Here is a 25,042-nt window from a genome sequence, read left to right as displayed (position 1 = left end):
AGTGACAGAATTATTGAGACTTTGGTTTAACTGTTTTCACTAAAGATCAGTATCATCTGTACTTATGCTTCTCAAGACCCTGTAAGAGCAGCGCCTTAGGAACAAGGGGCTATGACTTCTAATTCCCATTCCTCTATTCTCTAGCATAATTGGTTCTCAAACTTTGGGGAGCTTCAGAATCTCCTAGGAAGCTTTTTCTTTTTTAAATCCAGACTTCAGAGCGCCCCCCCCCCCCCCAGCCCCAGTGATTCTCATTCAGCAGGTCTGGGGTAGAGTCCGGGTATTGGCAAGTTTAACAAGTATCCCAGGTGATTCTGATAAAACTACGACTCTAGGCAAAACAAATCATTTTCTTGGGCTCAGTTTCTTCATCTATAAAATAGGAATGACACTTGCCTTGCCCACTTCTCAGGTCTACTTTTTGAAGTCAGAACTACAGTGATCCATGTGAAAGGGCTTTGAACACTGGGTTCTTTACACAGGTCAGCTGTTAGTGTTGGAAGGGGCAGTGCGTCAGAATCACCTCGAGGCCTTGTTAAGACAGATTGCTGGACTTAACAATTTATGTTAACGTTAAGTTGCTGAATCAGGGTTTTGGATCCGGTATGTCTGGGGTGGGGCCTGAGAATCTGCCTTTCTATGAAGATCCCAGAGGATGCTGATGCTGCTGGTCTGGGGACCAGGCTTTCAGAACCACTGATCTGGGACTCAAAAGCATTGGTCTTAGGCCAATTAACTGAAAGCTGTTGAGTTGGTTCAGAGGGTTCCTGATCTTAGAATTGTCCAGGCACAGGTTCTCACTGTTCATGATCCTCAAAGCTTTATTCAATCACCCAATAAATATTTACTGAGCACCTTCGATGTGCCAGGCATTTCTTTGGGCACAGGAAATATAACCCTCAACAAAACAGACCCCAAAATGAATTAATAAAATGACTTCCATTAAAAATAAGTGCCATAAAAAATATAAAACGGGGCAATGGGATAGAGAGTGGCTGGATTGGGGGTGATTTTTCACATAAAGTGGTCAGGGAAGCCTCCTCTAAGGAAGTAACATCTGAGCTGACACCGTAGTGAAATAAAGGAGTTAGCCATACTCAGAGGGGTGAGAGCACTCCGGGCAGAGGGAACAGTGAGTACAAGAGCTTGGAGGCCGAATGAGCAGTAGAGTGCTATGGGATGAGACTGGAGAAGTGGGCAAGGCCAGAGAATGTAGGATCCTGCAGGCCTGGATGGTGTGGATTATAAGTCAGGTTTGTAGTATGGTACAGACCAGCCCTTCCCAAACTTTAATGCACATGCAAGTCACTGAGGATCCCCTTAAATGCAGACTCTGACTCAGTAGTCACAGGGTAGGGCCTGAGGGTCTGCATTTCTACCAAGCTAGATGCTGCTGCTAGTGCTACTGGGATCTAGACCACACTTTGAGCAGCAAGAGTATAGAAGAAAATGTTAGGAAGTAAATAGGTTCTGTCATCCTTTAGGGAAAAGTGGTATTTTCTCTAGAAGTATGGATAAAAAAGGGAACGGTTGAAGCTGGGGGGCTCAGGAAAAATCATGACGTTGGGGAATTAAAGACACTGAAAATTATTATTCAGGATGATCTGTGGTGTTCCTTTTAGCATACAGATAAAGAAATTAAAAGATTGACACCAAAGTAAAGAATCTAAATAAAACAATTCTCTTGGTAGCTTATTTAGAAGCAGCTGGAATTGATTTCCAGAGTGAGTTTGCTCACAGTTTAGTGCTGCAGCTTCATCCTTGGCCCCCACCAGTCCTGCTTTTCCTCTGCTTGCAAAAGTAATGACTGTTTACACAACCTCTTTAACCTTCTATGGCTCCCTATGGCTACCTCCCACAGCCAGAGCTCAGAGCCGCCTGCCACCGCTTCTCTCGCACATTCTCTCCAGCCATGCTCACAGTGTTGCCAGCCCTTCTCCCTCCATCCCCCCTGGTAAGGGCCGGGGACTTGGCTGAAGGGATAGAAGAAGCAGAGGACTAAGGACAGCAGGGAGAAGAGGGTATTGCAGACGCCTGTTGCCTCTGCAGTGTTGCCTGGAGCACAGCCTTGAAAACACAGTCAGAATCTGCTCCCCCACCTCTCCACTCCTCCCCCTTCTGGAGACTGCAGACGGGGGTGGGAACTGATTACTTTTATGTTATAAGCTGTATGGCTTTTTCTTTTAAGGAATACTCTTCCTAGAATGCATCCAGACGCGCAGCACAGTCAAAAAAATTTTAAATAAAATCGGATGCCTCTTTGTGTAAACTTCTATACCGCACGATAGATCCCTTGTTATCATAAGCACGTGTTTCCCAAAAGTTTCCTGTTTTTTAGATGATTTGTGAATTGAAAATTTTGTCTGTGGAAGGAAAGCCACATTATTGAAGCGGTAAACAATAGAATGACTACGGCTTTAATCCTTTGAATAAGGCTTTGTTTCCCATTGACCGAAAACTTCCTAAAGGAAGGAAAGCTAGGAACATTCAGGAAGGATTTGTACTTTACTTTACAACAGCTTTGTGAAGGGGGAAAATCATTGGAAACCTTAGACTCCCTTTCCTGGTTGATGGGCTCTGGCTGCAGACAGTGGCTCCCCGCCCACCAAAGACTTCCTGACCCCAGCGCCAGCTTTGTTTTGTTATTGTCACACTGACACCAACAGACGTTCATCCCGTGCAAGAGTTTCAAATATTCCCGGGACAGGCTAGGAACAGGTGCACCCACCATTCATCTCAATTTATTTACACGGATCAGAAATGTTTCCCTGAAGCAGTCCACGAATCTTACATTGTATACTCCGTAATTCACAAACTATCTATTAATTAAACAGATGTAATAAAAACAATTGCAAAATTAGTCATCGTTCATTGAACTCTTAAATCACTGTAAGTCCCCTCCCCCAGGACTATATTTTCATTTAGTTTATACACCAACAATCATGTTCTTTAAAAATAAAGTGGAATCAATTAGCTGAATCATCCTTGCAGTTTGGGGGAGAGGGCCTGTGGATAAGAGAAGCTGACCTGAAATCCCAAAATGCTGATGTGGCCACTTCTGCTTTGTGCGGATTCTGTCCCGCAGGCACAAATGACGGCGCCCAGCGCGTGGGCTGTCGGGCCCCAGTGCAGAAGCCAAAAGGGCCTCTTGGACACCTGCCCCTGTGAGATTCTGAGTGATATCATCCTCATTTATTAATCCCCACTGGCTGAAGAATACCACCCGCCCCTTTATGGCCATCAGGTATGTGTCTGGGGATGTAATTGAGATATTCGTCATCCTGAGAATTATGTTTCAGGTAGCAAATCCTAATTACAGGTCTGCTCCATAAGTGACTTCCTAGGGACAGAAGGTGCAGCTGAGTTTGGGCTTTGGTCTTTGTCAGCTGTAATTAGGGAAGGCAACACCTCTCCATCCACGTGGTCCTGTCTTTACAGCGTTACCTGTGCCAGTGGGCACCCTCAGCCTCCCACTCTCTTAGGAAGACCCTGGGGAAAAGAGACTGGGCCTTGGCTGAAAGATGAGATCCATTTCCAGCGCTTTCCAAAGCTGTGCCTGCTTTGTCTTAAGTCAGGGAAGGCCTCCAAGTTACTTTCAGTAGAAGATTTAAAAGGTTGTTTCTATATTAGAGTTTTTTAGTCTTTTGTCTAGGCACAGACCCTTTTGAGAGTCTGTTGATAATTATGAATCATCTCCCCCTAAAAAAACGCACATACATGTGGACACACAAAATGTTGCAGATCATTTCCAGGGGGTCATGGACTCAGGGAAACCACTAAACCTCAGATTAAGAACATGCAATCGAGACTTAGATACTTTTTAAATTTATAGAAGTCAGTTTCATACCACATATCTCTAAAGCATTTAAGGGATGAAAGTAAAAAGGGAAGGGTTTAAAAGATAGTATTTTTCTAAACTAGATTGTGGTGGTTGTCTTTTTCCTGAGCAAACATTGTATAGTATAGCATGAAACACCAGCTCCACACTTTGCAGCTTATACTCTAAGGCCACATGGTAATTCCTGGTTATACAGATGTCCAACACATACTGTGCATGTAAATAATAGGTACCCTGATGGTTGCTTGGTATATAAGAGGCCACAAGCTTTCCCTATAGGACTTACTTATGCCTCACGACAACCACACAAGGTAAATAGCCCTAACTGGTTCTACAGCTAAGGACGTTGAGGTTCAGAGAAGAAAGTACTCTTCCAAAGCCACACAGCAATTAAGCAGCCGAGATGGGGCTCTGACCCCAGGACTGTCTGTCTCCAAAGGCTTTGCTCTGAATACAGCATGAGAATCCCAACCTATCGAATTTTATAATTAGTTTTTTTATTTCCCTCAGAGTTCTTGAGGCAGTTATCAGGCAGATAGGAAGCAGAAGGGCTTTAAGGCTACTTAAAGCAAAATCACACCCCTTTGGAGTGACATCTCTAGAAGGCTGCCTAGGAGGGACCTGCAGGCGGGAGTCTAGTTGGCAAGTGGCACCGGGAGCTTGTCTTAAGGCTGCAACTGCGCAACAAGCACAGAGGCTTCCCTCCGCTTTAAGCCCCACTGGCGGAGCTTTGGCCGGCCCTCGCGGCGAACCCTCCTTCAGCCTCACGGCTGCTGAGGGACTTTGTGCTGCGCTCCCGCCCGGCTCTCATCCGCGGTCCAGAGCCCGTGTAAAGAGCTCCGCCCCACGCCGGCCCCGCCTAGGTCCTCTGGCCAGCTCTCCTTCTCTGCTCCTCCTCCGGGTCACTGCCTGCCTGTCACTCTGCTGCCCTCTGCGGTGGCCCCACAGGGAGGAAGAACCTGGAGAAACCGGGCAAACGCTCTATCCTACCCCAAACTGTGAATGTAGAAATAGTCAAGCATTTAGACTCTTCTAACATTAGGTTTTTCTAAATGTAAGTGGTAGCATGGGACACAGCCCAGAACCTTGGACAAATGAGTGAGGCAATCAAAGCCTTAAAGAACTTTCTTAACTAAACTAAGAGGATCAAGTGACATAAGCGAAAGAAACACCACTCACCTCAGTCACTTTAGGATTAACCCGATGAATCTGAGGCATTATTTATGAGAGGCAGTACATCGCAGTGGCTAAGCATGTGGCTCTGTAATCTGATGCTTGGGTTCTGATGGTGATTCCACCACCTGCTGTTGGACTTTATACAAGTTAATTCACCTCTCTGTGCCTTGGTTTTCCCATTGGTAAAAATGAGGATAATAATAATAGCTAGCTCAAAAAGTTGTTTTAGATTAAATATATTAATAAATACATTACACTTAAAACTGTGCCTGGCACCTCACAAGCTTTAAAAAGGTCTTAATAAGTATTATGATTATCATTTGGCCATTTTCAGAATCACTGAAGGGTGAACTATTTTGTCCATGGAGCCTAGAAGGAGATTGTGAAGACCCAGAAAATGTCATACTTCCTTGCAGAGGTCTGAGGGTGGTGAGGTATGCAGCTGAACTTGGTGCAAGGCCTCAAAAACAAGAGGAGTGGAGCCGTAGTAGTCCAGTTAGGTATTGCTGCATTGCAAACCATCTCAAAATGTAGTGGCTTAAAACAGCAGCAATTGATTATTCCTCATATTTCTATGGGCTGATCAGGCAGTTCTAGCTCACAGAGTGTCAGCAAGAGTCCTGAGTTGGCTGGAACATCCAAAATGGCCTCTTTCACATCCCAGCTGGGAGCTCAGCTGGGGTTGTTGGCCAATGTCTTTGGTTTTCCTCCATGAGGACTCTTCCTATGGCTTCTTGGGTTTCCTCACAGGATGGCAGCTGGTTCCAAAAAAGAACATTTCAAGACTTGAAGGCAGAAGGTGCAGATTCTTAAGGCCCAATCTTGAAGGTTGCAGAACATCATTTCTGCTGCATCCTGTTGGTCAAACTAGATCACTGGCCAGTCTAGATTGAAAGGGAGTGAAAATAAACTCTACTGCTTGAGGAGGGAGTAGCATGGTCACATTGCGAAAGAACATACGGGATGGGAGATATCGTTGCAGCTGCCTTTAGAAACCTGATCTGCCACAGCTCAGGGAATAGGGAGGGACTAGATTTTCTTAAAAACATTTGGATTGGGTGACTCAATTAGGAAGACCAATCTAAGTTTGGATCACAGAGTTACCTAATAAAATGAAGAGGTAAATGGAATTAAGTGTTTTAATTTAGCATAACCTGTTTATACATGACTTAAGCAGGGTTATTCTTTAGAATATGGAAAATAATTCCTTTGGGTCTAAAGGCATATTCAGGAACATTGAGAATAGATAAAGGACATTAAGTTGGAGAAAATAATTATCAGTGAAGAGCATTTCTAAAAGTAAAAACTTTTTCTTAAAGAAAAGGTAGATGATAAAACCACATTCTCCCTGAATAGTGACAGTGGTGAGCTTAATAGTGAAAAACTGAAGGATATTATGTTAAAGTGAACAAAGCAGAAAACAACAAAAGGGCACCTGAGTAATGGATAGGAAAAGTCAGACAACAAGAGGCCCACGGAGTCCTATAATTATTATTACTAAGATTTTGATTTTCCCCCAGCTCCTGGCTCATGTACAGTTCTTTTAAAAGTGGCATATACTTTACATTTGCTTTGTATTTTACATTTCAGTTTATTGCAGGGAGGGCGTTTAAAGGCCTTTATAGACTTTCTGGATATGGCTACGGTCATATATGGAATTACAAAAAAGATTGGAGATAATCTAGCAAATGGATTATTATTTACCCTGAACTCTCCAGTTCCACACAATTGTAGAAAGTCTGGTCTTTGAGATAAGTTAGAGATGGATAATGTTAAAAAGGCAATAGCAGAAAGATTTGGGCAGATTTTTCAGTGTTGGGAAGAAGAAAAAGCAGTAAGAAATGACACCAAGATTGGGGCCTAGATGATAAACGAATGGTTATGTTTCCTAGAGTGATTAAGAAGGTAAGTAGAAGGGAAAGCAAACTGTGTACTGCAGGGGAAGATTATAAAAACAAGTTTGTGACTGAAAGAATATTTTAAGGTAAAGTAGCTAGCCAGCATTTTCATCACATACTGATATTCCTGGCTTACCTCTATTTGGGACAGGGGCCCCACTCACTCTCCTTTTATGAGACTGTAACTTTTTATTATTCATTTTACTGTTTGTCATTTATTGAGTTGTTTCTACCCAGTGTGTTTACAACTCACATAAAATACTGAAGACAATCAAATATACAGAAACAAGTCTTGGAAATGCAACTCGCTCAGTGAAAATATCATTAGTTTCTAGTGGCAGCTGCACACTGTAAAACAATTGGAATCTCCTCAGATGGAAGGCAAGTGAAAAACAAGGGAAATGAGTATCTAGACGCCTCGATGGGAAACTTTTTTTTTTAAAATAGAAGGTGGTTTTAAACGAGCCATGAGGGGAAGAGGATAAGTTGTCTAAGTGAGAAACTAGACAATCCATCAAGAACAGAATGTGAAGAGGAGAAAAAGGTAAAGTTCCCATGGGAACAGGATATAAAATTGATGACAATGGGCCTTCTCAGAGGATGAAGAGCAACATAACAATGTGTGCTATGTGTTATTTGCATAAACTCCAAAGAACTTGGCCCCATCTGCATTTTCCACATCACAATCATAAACCAGGAAGGGAGGAAAAGAAGTGTTTCAAGCAGCTGTAATAGGGATTGGAGCATTCCACTTTACTCAGGGGAGTCCCCAGGCCCTCACTTTACAAATAATTCCAATAAACTTGGCTGCTGTCTCTTTTTCCAAACCCGACCATTTAAAATGAGATTTAGATTCAACATTTACATGTTACCTACTATAATAATAGTTTACATTTGATGAGCATTAACTATGCACCAAGCACTGTTCTAAATTCTATCTGGATGGACTCATCACCATAGCAACCCAAGAGCTAAGGACTAGGTTATATCCATTTTACGGATGAGGAGACTGAAACACAGAGAGGTTTTAAAAGTCCCAAAATCACACAGCCAGTAAGTGGTAGAGCTGGGATATGAACCCAGGCTGGTCAGGTTCCTGCACTTTAAAAACTAGGCCAGCCCTTCTCAGACTTGAATGTGCATCAGCATCATCTAAAGGGCTTGTAAAACACAGGGTGCTGAGCTCCACCCTCAGAGTTTCTGACTCTAGGTCTGGGATGGGGCCAGAGACTCTATACTTCTAACAGGTTCCCAGCAGTACTAGTCTGCTCAGGCAGCCATAAGAGTACCACAGACTGGGGAGCTTAACAGAAATTTATTTTCTCACAGTTCTGGAAGCTTCAAATCTGAGATCAAGGTGTAGGCAGAGTAGGTTTCTGTTGAGGCCTGTCTGCTTGGCTTGCAGAAGCCTGTCTTCTCCCTGTCATCCTTCTGTGTGTGTCTGTGTCCTAATCTCCTCTTCTTAGAAGGACACCAGTCATATTGGATTAGGGCCCACACTACTGACGCCATTTTCATTTAACTACCCCTTTAAAGACCCTATCTCCAAACACAGTCACATTCTGAGGTACCTGGGGTTAGGACTTCAACATATGAATTGTGGGGGAGGAATGAGACAACTCAGCCCATACCACCAGGTGATGCTGATGTCGATACTATTGGTCCAGGGACCACAATTGCAGAACTACTGGAATAGGAAATACTATGTGCCATGGACTGTCCTGGGTGGTTTTATGCATGTTTTCTCATTTCAATTATTATGTCATTTAATCATCACATGAGAAAAATACCATTATCTTCATTTTCTCGAAAAGATTGAGGATCGAGATGTTTAATGACTTTCCTCAAATCACATAGTGTAGCCGACACTCTGGGCTTCATTATTACTACTATTATCTGTTTCTACTCATAACACTTCTGACACCAAGTGTGATGCGGGGTCGGTGAGCCAAGGAGTCGAAAGAAAGATTTCTTGGACTCTCAAGATCTGGCAGTAGTGCTCTTTTATTTAGAGAATAGAATAGCATGGGGACAGGGCCCATGGGCAGGCAGGGCCGCTGCTGCTGCCCCCACTGGCCTGGAGACAGGACCCATGGGCAGGCAGAGCTGGTGCGTGGGGACAGGACCCACGGGCAGTCAGAGCTCCTGCTGCTGCCCCGAGTTGAGGGTTAGGGCTAAATTTAAGGCATAGGTATATGATTCATCTCTTTACAAGACAAAGGAAAGAACATGAAAAAAAGTTAAAATGGTATCAGTGCAGGTGGGGTCTGGTCATTGGGTGATCCCATGACTTTTAGACAAGAATCAAATCGGATTAAATAAAGGTTAGAAAGGTTAGACGCCACCACCCTAAACCAGTTATATGAGATTGCCAGACAGCAACCAACTTAAGTTCTTGCCTTCCCCATTAAGAGCTTCTAGGGACAAGGTCATCTCTCCTCTTCTTCCTGGTACAGAGAGGGAGGCACCTTTTACAGATAGAGATTTACCTTACAAATGTAAATGTGTCCCAACAAGGGCAAGTTCCGTTCCCCAGAGCCTCCTTCCCGCAGTTTATCGAAAGCAATCAGCCCAAAACAATCCTGATGCCAAAGAGACATATCTTCTGGTGGCCAATTTCAGGTCCCGACAAGGTCATCCCCCCTTCCTTCACAAACGCAAATGTCTCTCAAAAGGGTAAGCAAAATTCCAGTCCTCGGAGCCTCCTTCTCATCTGTAGTTTTAAAAGTAACCAGCCTAAAATCCTCATCATAAAGCGTTTTAAAATTAAGCAGCCTAAAATTCCTCAGCCTAAACGTATGGGTTTTCCATACCAAGCAATTCTCCATTTCCCTGCAGACACCAACTGGGTGTCCTGCAAGTCAATTCAATTCCGACACTAACTATCTGGAGTCAGTGCAGACCCAACAAGTTATGGGCTCAGTTCCACAAGACTGCTCCCACTTCAGACACCAGTTAAAAATACTTGGTTCTGTGGGGACCTGGAAATGGTCACCCCAAGATATGTCTCTTTGGCATCAGGATTATTTGAGGCTCATTGCTTTTGATAAACTGGGACAGGCAAGGAGGCTCTGAGGAATGGAACTTGCCCTTTGTTAGGACACATTTACATTTGTAAGGTAAATCTCTATCTGTAAAAGGTGCCTCCCTCTCTGTACCAGGAAGAAGAAAGGCGATGACCTTCTCTCCAAAAACTCTTAATCAATACCAAAGACAAGGACTTAAAATCTGCATTTTATTGTGCTAGTCTGGTAACTTCCTGTAACTGACTTCCCTCCCCCTCCCAACTTTGGCATTTCTTTAAGGATTAAGCATCTTTCCTTAGGCTAGGAACTGATTGCTGCGCTCACCTGTGACCGCCCAGCTCCAGACAATCCACTTGCCTCCTGCTGCACCCACCGAGATAGCAGACCACTGCCTGCTGTGTCCATCAAGCACAGGGCAATCTTGTGACTATTGTGGGAGGGACATTTCAATCACATGTGAAACACCCCATTTGGGGGTATATAACCACTATGTGCACCCCACTTCTTCGGTGCCCTTCCTTCGGGAAGAAAGGCCCCGGGCCATGGTTCCTCATAAAGCTTTGTTTAATTTTCTCTTGCTATTCTGTCTCATGTGAATTTAATTCGTTCTCCGGCCCGACGAACCCACATTTGGGGAGAGGAAATGTCCTCCTCCCCTACAGTTCCCAGGTTACCCACACTTGGGTCTGACTTGGCTACAAATCAGGGGTTTCCATGACCTCCTCCTCAGTTTTGATAATTTGCTATAATGGCTCACAGAACTCAGGGAAGCATTTTACTTACTATTACTCTTTTATTATAAAGGATACAATTGAACAGCCAGATGAAGAGGTAGCTAGGGCAAGGTCCAGAAGGATCCTGAGCACAAGGAGCTTCTGTCGCCAGAGTTTGGGTTACATGACCCTCCCGGCACATGGATGTGTTCACCAACCCAGAAGCTGTCTGGACCCCCTCATTTAGGGTTTTTATGGAGGTTCCATTACATAGGTATGATCGATTAGCTCATTGGCCATTGGTGATTAACTCAATCTCCAGCCCATCTCCCCTCCCCAGAGGTCAGGGATGCAGGTGGGGGTGGGGCTGAAAGTTCCAACCCTCTGATCACACGGTTGGTTTCTCTGGCAACCAGTCCACATCCTGGAGTTATCTAGGGGCTTTCAGCCACCAATCATCTCATTAATGTAAACTCAAGTGTGGTTGAAAGGTGCTTGTTATGAATAACCAAAGACACTCCTATCACCTCTATCACTTAGGAAATTCCAAGGGTTTTAGAAGTTTTTTTTTCTTTTTTTTTTTTTGAGTTTTTCAGGAAGATTAGCCCTGAGCTAACATCCCTGCCCATCTTCCTCTACTTTATATGTGGGACGCCTGCCACAGCATGGCTTGCCAAGTGGTGCCATATCCACACCTGGCATCTGAATCTGTGAACCCTGGGCCACCAAAGCGGAACATGCAAACTTAACCGCAGGGCCACCAGGCTGGCCCCTAGAAGTTCTTTGCCAGGAACCAGAGATAAAGACCAAACATATATTTCTTATTATACCACAGTATCACAACTGTCCTACTCAGCATCCATTTTCCCCGTCCTCCTTTCTAACAGAATCTGATTTTATTTAGGTATCCACCTCTCTCCAATGCATCCATGTGCTTCCATGGAGGCAACACTCCCAACTCATCCCAATAACTGGTTCAGGCACAGGCATCTGATCTAATTCTGCCCAATGAGATGTGAAGGAAAGCCTTATGCAGGGATTTTGAGGAAAGGTTTCTGTGTCTAAGAGACAAGAACAAGAAACTAGGGTGTCTCTTTCCTTCCCTGATGTCGTCATGACTGGATGTGATGACTGAATTAGCTGCAGCCATCTTGCTACCAGTCTGAGGATGAAGCCGGCACAGCTGAGACAAAGAACTGCTTAGTCTTTGATGACATTGCTGAACAGCTGGATCAACCAAACCTGAACTCTCCCTTTCTCTAAACTCTGTACTATGTGAGCAATATGTTCCTTGACTGTTTAAAACAGTCTGAGTCAGGGTTTCTCTTCCTTGCAGCCAAAGGCATCCTATCTGATTCAGCTGGTAAATAGGGGGTGCTAGATATGAATTACATGCAGGCATGAGGAAGTAATAGCTGAAAGAAAGACAGCTAGAAGAGCCAGAACAAATTTGCAATACAAGAACTCAAAAAGCTTGGCAATTCACAACAGAACGAATACCGTATGATTCCACTTATGTGAAATATCTAGAGTACGCAAAATCATGAAAACAGAGAGCAGAATGATGGTTGTCAGGGGCTGGGGCAGGGAGAAATGGTGAGTTGTTTGATGAGTATAGTTTCAGTTTTGCAAGATGAAAAAGTTCTACAGATCTGTTATGCAACCATGTGAATATAGTTGATACTACTAAACAGTATGCTTTAAAAAGGTTAGGGGGGTAAATTTTATATTATGTAGTTTTCTAAATCACAATTTAAAAAAATAGCTTGGCAAGTTGGACTCATTTAGGCCTACACTTTAGAGGCCCTGAAGACATTACTCTATTATATACAGTGTTGGCCTTGTTCCTCTTACCTTAAAGCCTTTGCACTGGCTTTTCCCCTGCTAGGAATGCCCTTCCTCAGATATACACATGGCCACATCTCTTACTGCTTTCAAATCTTCAAACGTCACTTTCTCAATGAGGCCTACCCTGACCAGCATATTTAATACTGCATCCCACCCCACCCTCCTGCCCTCCCACACTCCCCACTCCCCTTACCTTGCTCTACTTTTTCTTTCTATCACTTTCTAACATGTTACATAATTTACGTATTACATCTATTATTTATCGTCTGCCTCCTTCTCTAAAAGATAAGAGCCACAAGAGCTAGGATCTTTATCTACTTTGTTCCCTGATATATCCCAAATGCCTAGACTAATGCCTGGCACATAGTTGGCACTCACTCAACAAATACTTGTTGACGGGGGCCAGCTCCGTGGCCGAGTGGTTAAGTTCACACGCTCCGCTGCGGCGGCCCAGGGTTCGGATCCTGGGTGTGGACGTGGCACGGCTCATCAGGCGACATTGAGGCGGCGTCCCACATCCCACAACTAGAAGGACCTGCAACTAAGATATACAACTATGTACAGCGGAGATTGGGGAGATAAAGCAGAAAAAAAAAATTGGCAACAGTTGTTAGCCCAGGTGCCAATCTTTAAAAAAATAAAAATAATAATAATAAAAATAAATAAATAAATAAATACTTGTTGAAAGAATGAATGAGCACCGGTGTTCATCATAGTAAGTACAAGTCACCTGCTAAAAGCCTCGTGTATGCTGACACATATAAAACAAAACAGGAAAAGTGACTTCTGTGCTAAGACGGCAGATCCAGTTTTGCTCCTGCCGCTAATCTTAGAAAAACTACAATCAAGAAGATGGGAGAGCAGAAGGGGAAACAACACCCACAAAATGTGGGAAGCTGGAGAGCAGACAGACCAGTGGTAACCAACTTTGCAGATATGAAAAGCTGAATCCTTAGGTAGCAGTCGGGAAAGCTAATTGATCCCATAGAAACCTCAAAAAACTCAAGACAAGCAGCACCAAGTACCTCTGGAAATGGAGGTGTGGAGTGGAAGTTGTAAGAAGGAGTATTTGGGGAAAGCTGCACGAGAAGTCTGATCCCTGCATCCCTCCCTCCTCCACTCTTTCGACAAGAGTTCTCTCCCATCTGACGCGACGTATTCTCTGGAGAAGGTACAAGGGGGGTCCTTGACTTTAGGAACTGGGTACTGTCCCAAAATGAGGGGGAGTCAGTCACCAAAGGTATGTTGAATGCTAAATATTCCCCAAATACTGGCAGGCCTTTACTTTTCAGGCAGGAGACTAGGAGAGTCTCTTCCTGAACAATCTGACCAGCCAGGGGAAAAGATCTAAAGATACTGACACCTGGGGTTGCCCATCACATGGCCCAAGGAGATCATTGTACAGAAAAACTCAGAATTAACAAACCCCATCCCAGTGCTCAAAGCTTCTAATTAGCTTTTTAGTACCCACTTTTAACATAAGCAGACAATCGAGGATTCGCCCCCCAAAAAATGCTAAAACAACAATATACAGAAAAAAATAAATAAATAAATAAGGATTCACCAGACAGCTGTGGTGAGTCTCCAACATGGAAGACAGACACCAAAAACAAACAAAAAGCAACTTGTAAGAAATGGGCTATGCAGAGAGAACATTTTTTAAATTACCACCCCTCCCCCCCAATCACCATATTAACATACTCAGAAAGATAAGATCTTGCACTCATGTAAAAAGATCAGGATGCTATTCCTTTTTTTTTTTTCAAAGATTTTATTTTTTCCTTTTTCTCCCCAAAGCCGCCCGGTACATAGTTGTATATTCTTCATTGTGGGTCCTTCTAGTTGTGGCATGTGGGACGCCACCTCAGCGTGGTTTGATGAGCAGTGCCATGTCCGTGCCCAGGATTCGAACCAATGAAACACTGGGCCGCCTGCAGCAGAGCGCATGAACTTAACCACTCGGCCACGGGGTCAGCCCCAGGATGCTATTCTTTAAAAGTACCCTTCAGAGAAAACAAAAGTGCTTGGGAAATTATAAACATGATGGCAGAAATGAGAAAATCTCAAACGAAAGATTAGGAGATAAAGCTGAAGAAATCCCCCAAAAGCAGTCCAAACAGGCAAGGAGATGGAAAATGGAAATGATAAGAAAATTAGAAGACCACCTCAGAAAGGCCAATATTTGAATAGTCAGAATTTAAGAGAGCAGAGAGAAAATGAAAGGGAGAGAATCATCAAAGAAACTTTTCAAGAAAATGCCCCAGAACGAAGTAACATGAGTGTCCAGCACAGTGGTGAATTTAGACTCATAGGATGGTACACATTGTGAAATTCCAGAGCATTAGGAACAAAGAGAAGGACTAGCAGTAACTTACTTAGCAGATATCCTACAACCTTCTTTTTTCCAAGGGAAAAAGAATCACATACAAAGAATCAGGAATCACAACTGTGCTTCAAACCTCTTAACAACAACACCTAGAATAGGTCTATGGGGGCCTTCACATAGTCATTTTCCTGGTCCCTACAGGTACAGTTTGGAATGGACACATTTGGTAGTTGGCAGAATCCCACGCTGGTTCCTGGCCAGACAGGAACACACAAGACAAGCAAGACCAAGGTCAAGCCCGACTGACTCCATCAGTAAAGATATAACAAGCCACTTTTAGATTTAGACGGTTTGTTACTTACTTCAACAATGAAAAGAATAAGCCAAAGGTGCCAGCTCCCCGTGATCCTTGTCCTATACCAAAAAGGACGACACTACAGCAAAAAGGGCCAGATGCCTGCAATGTGAGTTATGGGACACCTCGTTGGTGAGGAGCCACTTCTAGACTCCAGCTACGCAATTTTACATTGTGCAGCTACATTGGTGGGAGGGGGTGGCAGACAGTCCCAGACCTCATCAGACAGCCTCTTGGGGGAGAAAGGGAAGTGAGTGGGAGATGGCCTTTCATCCCCTTCTGTTCTAGGAGAATCACAAGGCTTTTTTCCTGGCACAATGGTTGGTATAAAGTAGATGCTTATAATCATTGATCAATTACATGTGGGATAAAATTTTACTCCTTTTCTTCAAACTTTACTCCTCAAATTTCAGCATGACCTATCTCTCTGGATAACCACAATCAACTATTTGAACCTCTGTCCTTTCCTCCATCCTGATTTAAGGATAAATTAATTTGCCCAACGTTGGTTTGACTTTCAAATTACACGTTAAAATTTCCTTCTCATTCGCCTGATGTGTATAGCATATGTACGGCTACTCAAGACAGATCTATTCTGGGCTCCCTTCTGCTGAGCAGCATCAGCACCAAAACTTCACACTGAGTGAAGCAACTGTTTGCCTCCATGTGACTGCACCAGACCAGCCATGTGCTACTGGAGGAGTCTCACTTCCATGACCAACTCATGATCCCATACCAAATGGCTCCTTTATGCCCAGAAATAATACCAAATACCACAGCACCCCTAGGACTATTTTAACCTTTTCCATTCTCCTCAATCTCTCTTTTCTCCCTTCCCTCGAACCCCTAACCCCACCATTCATGACTTAGCTGCTTTCTCTGCAGAAAACAGAAGTCATCAAACGGAAGTTCTCTCATTTTCCTGAAACCAAACAACTACAACTGTCCTAGCCTCCTCTCCTCCAGTTGTGATAGAGGAACTCTCCCACCTCCCTTTGTCCAACCTCCTGTTCTTTGAACCTTCTCTCTCCCTTATAAAAAAAAAAAAAATCTTACACCATCTCTCAATCCCTCTCTGTCCTGCATATTCATCTTCTTTTTCATGATCCTTCCCATCAGTTTTTAAATGCATTCGAGTCTCTCTCTTAAAAGAAGCTTCACTTGACTTATTCCCCATTAGCTACCATCTACATTTTTCCTTCCCCTCACATCCAGTCTTCTCATTGTCTCCTGAAGACAGGAAAGAAAGCAAAGTATAGTAGTTAAGAACATGGATTCTGGCCCCACACTACCTGAATTGAAACACATCATTTAATGACTCTGAGACCAAGGACAAATTACTTCCCCTCTCTATGCCCCAATTCCCCCATATGTAAAACGAAGATGATAATATTCTCTCTCTGATAATGCTGGTGTAGGAATTAAACGAGTATATGTAAAACACTGACCACTGTGTTTGGCACACCGTAAGCACTACATAAAGGTTTACTAAAATGACTTTTACTCTCATTTCTTCACTGTCACTCACTTCTCAGCTCATTCTGACTCCCTTACTTTACCATCAACAGGCTTTACTAAGAACACCAATGACCTCTATGTTGCCAAATTCAACAAATATGTTTCAGTCATCATCTTACTTGAGGTCTATGCAGCAGCTGACAATGTTAACACTCTCTTCTTGGAACATTCTCTTCCCTAGTCCAGGGCTTCAATTACCTACCTGTTGGCGTCTTACTCATCTTGACCTGTAACCCAGACCTCTCTTCTATGCTCCAGACCCCACAAGGCCAGTGGTTACCTGGACATCTCCCCTTGAATGTCTCAAACGCATCTCATATGCACTACATTGAAAACTGAGCCATGATCTTTCTCTCCCTAACCCCCTCTGCCTGGAATATTCTTTTGGCCCCTCTTCACCTGGCTGACTCCTATTCCTGCTTTAGATTTTAGCTGAAGTATCGCTTCCTCGGGGAAACCTGAGGTGAATGCCCTCAAAGAAACTTTCATAGCACCCCTGCCTCTACTTCACACACAAGGGCAGGGACCATGTCTTTCTTCTATTTTATCCAAGGACCTGAACGACGTAGCCTCCAGAACCCTTCATCTGCACTGGAGTCTACCTGCACTCCTTAACAAGTATTAACTGTGCCACTTTGTGCCAGGCTAAGACACTACAGAGAGCGTTAAAACTTCATGGAGTGCAAAGAAGTCTAACAGGGAGATAGTATTTAACCAAGCCCCCAAATTACTTTCAACTGCGATGAAAGGCTTATGAATGACATTTTTTTCTTTAAAAAAGCTGCTAACTGAGCTGCTAACCTGGGGAGATTCCTTTGGAGATGGGAGATCCATCGGACAACCAACACCATGCACTGCCTCTACCAATGCAACAGGTCGAGGCAACCGGTGCAACTGTGTGTGTGGGGGGGAGGGGGGGGGGTTGCCATTGTGTTTACACGTCACTTACCACTTGGGTACCGGTACCCAATCCTACCTTAGTAAGCCAAATGCCTGTAACCCAGCTCTCCTGTGTCCCAATGCACAGAGCAGCAGGTTGTGAGGAGGTCTCCTATGATCCCAGGCAGCTACACCGCCGCTGGGGAAAGCGAGGGGCGGGAAGCCCAAGGAAGTTTGAAAAGCCGAGGCCTGAGCTTGGGTGGGTGTTTTAGCGAATAGCCTGCGGTTAAAGCCAGGAGGGCTCGATAAACACGAAGAGAGAACAGAGCAGAAGTCCTAGTTGGCATACAGCTAAAAAGCAACGGAGTTCCATCACGCGCCCTCTGGTACACCGGCACTCCACGCCCCCCCCCACGCCCCCTTAGAGCCAATCCCAGGAGACTATAACGAAGTCCCGGGGATTCCCTCCGACTCCCGGCGAACAGCACAGAGGCGGGGCAAGCGGAGGAGACGGCGGCGCGCCGCAGTCCTCCTTACACTGCTCCGGGATCTCGAGAGAGCTGCGGTTCTCGCGATCTTTCCAGAGCTGACCCTCCACGCGGAGTCCGAGCGCGTGTGCTGTATCTGGAGTTCCGGGAGGGCGGAGACTGTGCTGGAGGGAGAAGCCCCTTGGGTCTGCCCTACGGAAGCCTGCGAGGGAGGGTGGTGACCGCTGCCCGGTCCAGTTGTCCCGATGCCCAGCGCCGACGCCAGCCGCAAGAGTCAGGAGAAGCCGCGGGAGATCATGGACGCGGCGGAAGTGGGTTTCCTCCTTCCCGGGGCCTGGGAGGACAGACCCCGGGGCCGGACTGCGCTGAGGGAGGGCGTAGGGTGAGCGGGGCCCTGCCCTCGGGGTCCCTGTCGGCGCTTGGTCTGCAGGCCGCGGGCTTAGGGTCTGGGCGCCCAGAGCCGTCACCGGGCCTCCAGGGCTCTTGCGCCAGCAACGTGGCCAGACCCACTCCGCGTCGCATTTCTCACGGGGGCGCCTGGGAGGCCTGGCCTTCAAGAAGCTTGTCCCCGGGATGGGGTGGACGTGAAGCGTCAACTGCCCCGAAAGTGGGAGTGGCGGGGTCACACTTAAGCCTCCCTGGGTTAGGCACGTCCCTCACGTAATCCGGCATGCTACCCGGAAAATTTTAGCGTCCACGAGTAATGGATTTTTGCTCAGCCCTCCTGTTCCTATTTGCAAAGAGTGACAGTACTTCGTAAAACGATCTGCTAGTATGTTTCATGATCGTTTTCCATGTGACACCTTTAAAGAACGCTTGTCATTATTTCCTTTCTCTAAGTGACCCAGTGAGGTAGATAGGGAAGTCTGCAGAGGATGCATCTGAGATGAAGTGACCCAAAATCATATGGGTAATTCATAACACCCACTGGTCCTTCAGTGCTTTTCAGGAAAGAAAGTTTGAAACCATCTTACAAGTTATGTGTGCTGTAGTAAAATTGAGCCTTAATCTCTACCGGGCTGTTTTTCTATTGCGGAATTATGAATTTGTGATAGGCTACGTGAGGAATGGGTTATCAGAAGAATGTGAGATGGAATAAGAGTTGTTGATACATGATCAGTATTAATAAATGACCTCTTTTTTTTTTCTGTTCACACAGTGTAACTGCTTATGCTCTCTGATGCTACATTGTGTGACTTACCTTTCTACTAGGGCTGGGGTTATCTTTATCTTTAAGGTGTATTTTTTTTTCATTGGCAAAAAAACCACAAAAAAATAGCTCAGTAAGCACCTTAATGTGTTGTCAGTTATTTTGGTATAAACAAATCAAATCCATATCTAAAGGGGAGGATTCCAAGAGATAGCTGTAGAGTGATAGAAACTAATTGTGTCAAAACACCTTAAAGTTCCTTGGTAAAATCTAAAAAAGTTATCTTTCTTTTTTAAAGATTGGCACCTGAGCTAACAACTGTTGCCAATCTTTTTTTTTTTTTGCTGCTTTTGCTCCCCAAATCCCCCCCAATACATAGTTGTATATTTTAGTTGTGGGTCCTTCCAGTTGTGGCATGTGGGATGCCGCCTCACCGTGGCCTGATGAGTGGTGCCATGTCCGTGCCCAGGATCTTAGCCAGCAAAACCATGGGCCACCGAAGCAGAGCTCACGACCTTAACCACTCGGCCACAGGGCTGGCCCTAAAAAAATTATTTTTATGTATTCTTGATCTGATAAATATATAGCAGTGACCCCTTGCAAATAGCGAAGGTCTAGATACAAGATATCACTTGGGTGTATTAGTACCCAAGTGATAAGTGAGGTGTAAACACAATGGCTAGATATAAGGTAGACATCGTGGCAGTGTTAACGTCACTTTATAGCTAGAAGGTTCATAAGAGATCATTTTAGAGGTAAAGAGAGATTAAAATAAAAGGCCACTTAGCTATTTAATAAGTATAGTTTGTTAATAATAGTCTGGACACTAGGTCCCCTCTTTCCTGTTCCAGACTTTAAATCTCTAACAAGAAATTTGATACTGTCAGTGTTGAACCACTTGCAACCTGGTATGCTGAGGCTGGTTTTTAGAGACAGGAAGCTGGTGAATTTTTTTATCGTGTTTTACAAAAGGAAAGTTGTAGTTAGCTTATATCCAACATCTCCAATTTCTAAAAACTGTGAACATCTGGTGCTCAGAAAGCTTACCCAGAAACGTTGCTTCTCTTTGAACATCTCTTCCTGTAATAGGAAGTTAATAAAACTGTGGTACTCATCCTACTCCCTTCATGGAGGAAATTTATATCCCTGCTTTGAAGTAGTTTAATATCCTTTTTGAAGAAGGTAGTTGAGATGTGTTGTACATGTGCATAAATTTTTTCTGAGAGTGCTATTATGTATGGTATATCCGTCCAGGAGTGGTGATCTTCAAAACTAACCAGAAACTGAGTGCTTATCCTTTTTCTACAGAGAACGTGTGTAAATGACAGGACACATTTCCCCACTTTAAAACTACCGTCTTTCTGAGTTAATGACGTGGTCCTGAAAGTTGCAGTGAATTCATTTTTATATCTATTACTTGTATTTTTGTGTTTACTGTGCCATTAGTGTTTAAATAAAAAATCATAATGCAAAAACATTTTTTTGCAGGATTTTGCTAAAGAAAGATACGGAGTATCTTCAATGATACAATCACAGGAAAAACCAGGTTAGTAGTTATGTGATAATAAATAAGGTTCTTTTTTCCTTTCTAATTCCAGGAAAACTCTTCATGAAGTTTTAAGCAAGGTTGGCGTAACTAAAGGCATAACTCTGAAAAGCTTAAATGACGTTAATAACCGAAGCAGATGCCGTAACTCTAAATAAACATTGTCAGTTTAGGGTCCTTAATCTAGAAAAGGAAGAAGATACGTTAAATAAGTATATTTTAAACGGTAAATTATGTTAAAAAGATATTCCTATGTGATTAGGTAAAAGATTTAACTAAGATGTTAACTCTGGCCTAGGAGATAAAAGAATGGTTAATAATAACTGCCTTCATCATATGCTACCTTTTTGCATGCTTTATGAAGCTATATCCTTTTCACCCTTGACTTTATTAAATTCCTTCGAAATTGACTTGTCACATATTAATTATTTCTCTCAAACCTGTAGGTTTTTCTATTTGTAAATATTTGCCTTTTATTTCTATTTTTTATGTATAATTTCAACAGATTTATCTTACTCAACTATTTAGCAGACATTTTTATTTTGGTGGACACCCTAAATTAGACCTTTAAGTTGAGGTGCATTGGAACTACTAAGTACTTCTAATTTAGAGGCCTGCCTATGAATTTTATGTTTTGGCTCTGATATACCTCCAGGTCCGTTTTATTGTTATTTTGGATTCAATTTATTTCATGATCACAAAATTACTTTTCCTTCTCAACTTTGTTGGAAAAGTGTGAAAAATAAAGACTAAAATAGTTTGCTAAAAATAGACCATTTCCAAAAGATAAAGATGGTGAAGTGAAATAGTTGAGTATAAAATAGGATACAAGCAATATGATATAGAAGATGACATTTCCCTGCCAGGACAAGCAGGAGGGGTCATTTGAGACTTTTTTCCAGCTTAGGTGTCTTCCTGAAGTGTAGTTCCTTGAGCTGTAACACAAAGAAGCTCACTGACGTTTCATTCTCTTACGTACGCCCCAATCACTCACTGCCATAATTACTGTTACCGTTTGGCTGGCAAATCCAGACCACTGTCTTCTGTTCACCAGCTCTCCCCACCAGAGGGAAAGATAAACTATGTGTGTACTCTGATTATAGTAACATAACAGTAAAATTCTGCTTTTGGTTTTATTCTGCTAAAATTCTAATGCTTTACTCAACATAAAGTTTCTTTTGCCATCTGCTTCTATTTCTGCAAATTGCTTTATTCTAATGCTAGTGACCTACAAGTGTGGAGGATGCAGTAGTTTTTCGAACTGAAACCCTACTGCCATTGATCACTGCCTCAGCCAGTCATATTGGTGGGAGTGTGATGCGTGCCCCAAGTACATGTGGATATGTTAAAGGTTGAGAACCTCTATGCTAATTCGAATGCCACCTGAAAGAAGGGCCATTACTCTTTCTTTTCCAAAGTAATAGTAAAATTACCGTTATTCTGACATTTATTTATAAGTCTTCTCTTAGATTGATGTTCTGTTTCATTTGGTTTTGTGTTTTGATTCCTAGTTAGTAAGTCATTTGCTTTTTCAGTCTTGGCATTTTTAAATCTGTCTTTTAAAATTTTATGCTGCTTTGTCTGTCTTGTCTCTTTCACACTTTGTCTTGCCTGAGTTTACACAGCAGACTTGGAAGTTGGCTTAACTCTAAGATCCGTTGGCAGTGTGTGGCAGAAATTCTCTTGTGATGCCCATTGGCTTAAAAATTCTTCATTCATTCTCTTTCCTTTTGGCAATGAGAACCATGGTATTTTCCTGTACATCATATTCTCTCTAAGCTGCATCTTTGCTTCAAGAGACAAATTATAAATACATTTAGACATAGCAGGTAAAATATAATCTGATTTCATTATAATATCACACTCAAAGGTATTTTTAGTATTGTAGTAACTAGGTTTTGTTGCATGTGATATGGACAGATTTGGTTACAATTAGGCAACATAATCTTTGAGAATAGAGATCTTTCATTACTCATTGTGATGTCATGTTTATTACTATGTTTTTAATTAATACTTTTATTTTCTCTGATATTAAAATTATTGCATATTTAAAATGATAACGAAATGATTTCTGGATCATGAATGCCTCATATCACTACCTTCATATAATAGTTGTTTTGTTACAGTTTTGCTGTTTGGGGGACCTAATATGGATATAATACTTTGTTATTAGTATTGGGGGGAATAATTGTTGGGGCTCACTTACAGCCAAAGGGGAAATTTATTGGCTCATATAACTATAGGAAACAAAGTGTGAAATGGCATAAGGCATGATTGGATCCAGAGGCTCAAGCAGCATCTTCAGGGCTTTCTGTCTCCACTTCTTGGCTCTGCTTCCTTTAGGTTATTTGCTTCATTCTCTCATCCTACAAACTCAGGTAGTAGGAAAGGTGGTGGCTGTAGCCATGGGCTTACACCATCTCAAGTCAGCAACCCCAGGGAAGAGAGCTTCATTTCTAGTATCTCAATATTATTATGTCCCAGAGGAGGACTTTGATTAGCTCAGTTTGAGTGACATGCCCTTCCCTGGAGCAGTCACTTTGTCCTGGGGAATGGAGTACTATGACTCTCCAGGCCTAGCAGAGAATCCTACCCTGTGGCTAGCTGACTTACCTACTATGGCAGGCAAGCAAAAATACCATGTCCACTTAGGCAAAGGCAGCTGAAGACAGGCTGTATTTGACCTTATAGGTCATTGAAGTGTTCAGCAGATTTACATTTTGAAACTCTGAGTCCCATGTAGACTGAATTAGGGGATCAGGGGATTGCCAGTTAGAAAGCTATTGCTGTAGTTTATTCAAGAGATGATAGTACTTTGGTTTGGGATGGTGGCAATGAAGATGAAAGAGAGTTGGATAGATTTTAGAGATACATTTAGAAAGTACAATTCACAAAACTTGAGGCAAATTGCACATGGAGGGTGATAGAAAAGAAGGTATTGTCAGAGACTGAAAATTATTTAAGATAATACCAAGTACTTATGCTAGCTATCAAACCAAAATAATTATGATCTTTTTGTAAATTATTAGTTACAAAATTGTTTCCCTTATTTGCTGCAGATCGAGTTTTGGTTCGAGTTAGCAACTTGACAGTAAAAAAAGCTGATGAAGTTGTTTGGGTGCGTGCAAGAGTTCATACAAGCAGAGCTAAAGGTAAGATTGATTTAATGATTAAAGCCCTTTGGATAAGGACTCTGAAGTTTTTGTTTTGCAGATTCCTCACAGACCAAAGTAAATCTTTAAAAACAAAACAGAAACGCCTGTTTTCTTTCTTAAATCACTGTAAAGTATTAGTCTGTGGTTAATATGGTTTTAGGTTCTTATAAGATATCCTTAAAAATAATTTGACCTTAAAGACTAAGATGCAGTTTAAGACTTTAAGGTACTTTTCTGGTACTTTAAGGTACTTTTTTACATCTCTCAAAAGTTTAGTATTTTGAAAGAATAATGTTTTTGAGAAGCTTTTCATTTGTTAATATTCTAATATTTAGATAGAGAGGTGGGAGAGAGAGAAGGCTGTAAGACTGGGTTGTCCAGTACAGCAGCCACTGGCTACATGTAGCTATTAAAATTTAAATTAAAATTGAATAGCTCCGTCCCTAACTGGATTTTGAGAGCTTAATAGCCATAGTGGCTAGCTGCTCCCGTATTGGACAGACAGCACAAATACGGAATCTTTTTATTGTTGTAGAAATTCTATTGGACAGTACTAAGAACTTAGCATTAACAATAGAGAAGAACGATTAGGGTAGTTTAGACAAACCTCAGTTCCTTATGGAAAATTGTCCTTGCCTAGTATTCAGAATTGTCTAAAAATATTAATGACCCTTGTATTCATTTATAACTTTATACTTTTCACAAACATTTTCACATTTGATCATTCCTACAAATTTGTGAAGTAGGCAGAATAGACATTGCTGTTCCACTTTATAAATGAGGAGACTGAGGCTCAGAATGGTAAAGCTCCTTGCCCAACTTCTCGTAGTCGTTGGTGGAATACGAACAGAATCCAGAAGCTTTCTAAGACACCGTCTCCCTGGCACAGTTATTGCTTCTATGGTATTTAATACATTCTATGTTGTAGCATTTCTTACATTGTGTTTGAAAATACTTATAGAATTATATAGGCCCATTATTTTTAAAATTCCAACGTTTTATACATATCTCTCTCTGGATTACTACTAGTAAGAGTTTGTCTATTCTTCCAATATCCTCCCCCCAAATAGATAAATACTGTTGGACTTTGAGGAGAATACTGATAGAGTTTTAACTTTTTTGCCTT

General features: G+C 42.7%; 1 protein-coding gene across 1 annotated transcript in view; it reads left to right on the top strand.

Annotated features, from left to right (window-relative positions):
- The first annotated feature begins 18,016 nt into the window (after positions 1 to 18,016).
- DARS1 (aspartyl-tRNA synthetase 1) overlaps positions 18,017 to 25,042 on the top strand; it is a 58,581-nt gene continuing 51,555 nt past the window's right edge. The window contains exons 1-3 of the mRNA XM_008516930.2: positions 18,017 to 18,376; positions 20,704 to 20,761; positions 23,821 to 23,913. Coding sequence (XP_008515152.2) covers positions 18,311 to 18,376; positions 20,704 to 20,761; positions 23,821 to 23,913 — 217 coding nt within the window. The 5' untranslated portion in view covers positions 18,017 to 18,310. The remainder of the gene's footprint in view (positions 18,377 to 20,703; positions 20,762 to 23,820; positions 23,914 to 25,042) is intronic.

Source organism: Equus przewalskii, chromosome 17 (genome assembly GCF_037783145.1).
Source record: "Equus przewalskii isolate Varuska chromosome 17, EquPr2, whole genome shotgun sequence".
NCBI lineage: Eukaryota > Metazoa > Chordata > Mammalia > Perissodactyla > Equidae > Equus > Equus przewalskii.
This window is presented reverse-complemented; position numbering and strand designations above follow the sequence as displayed.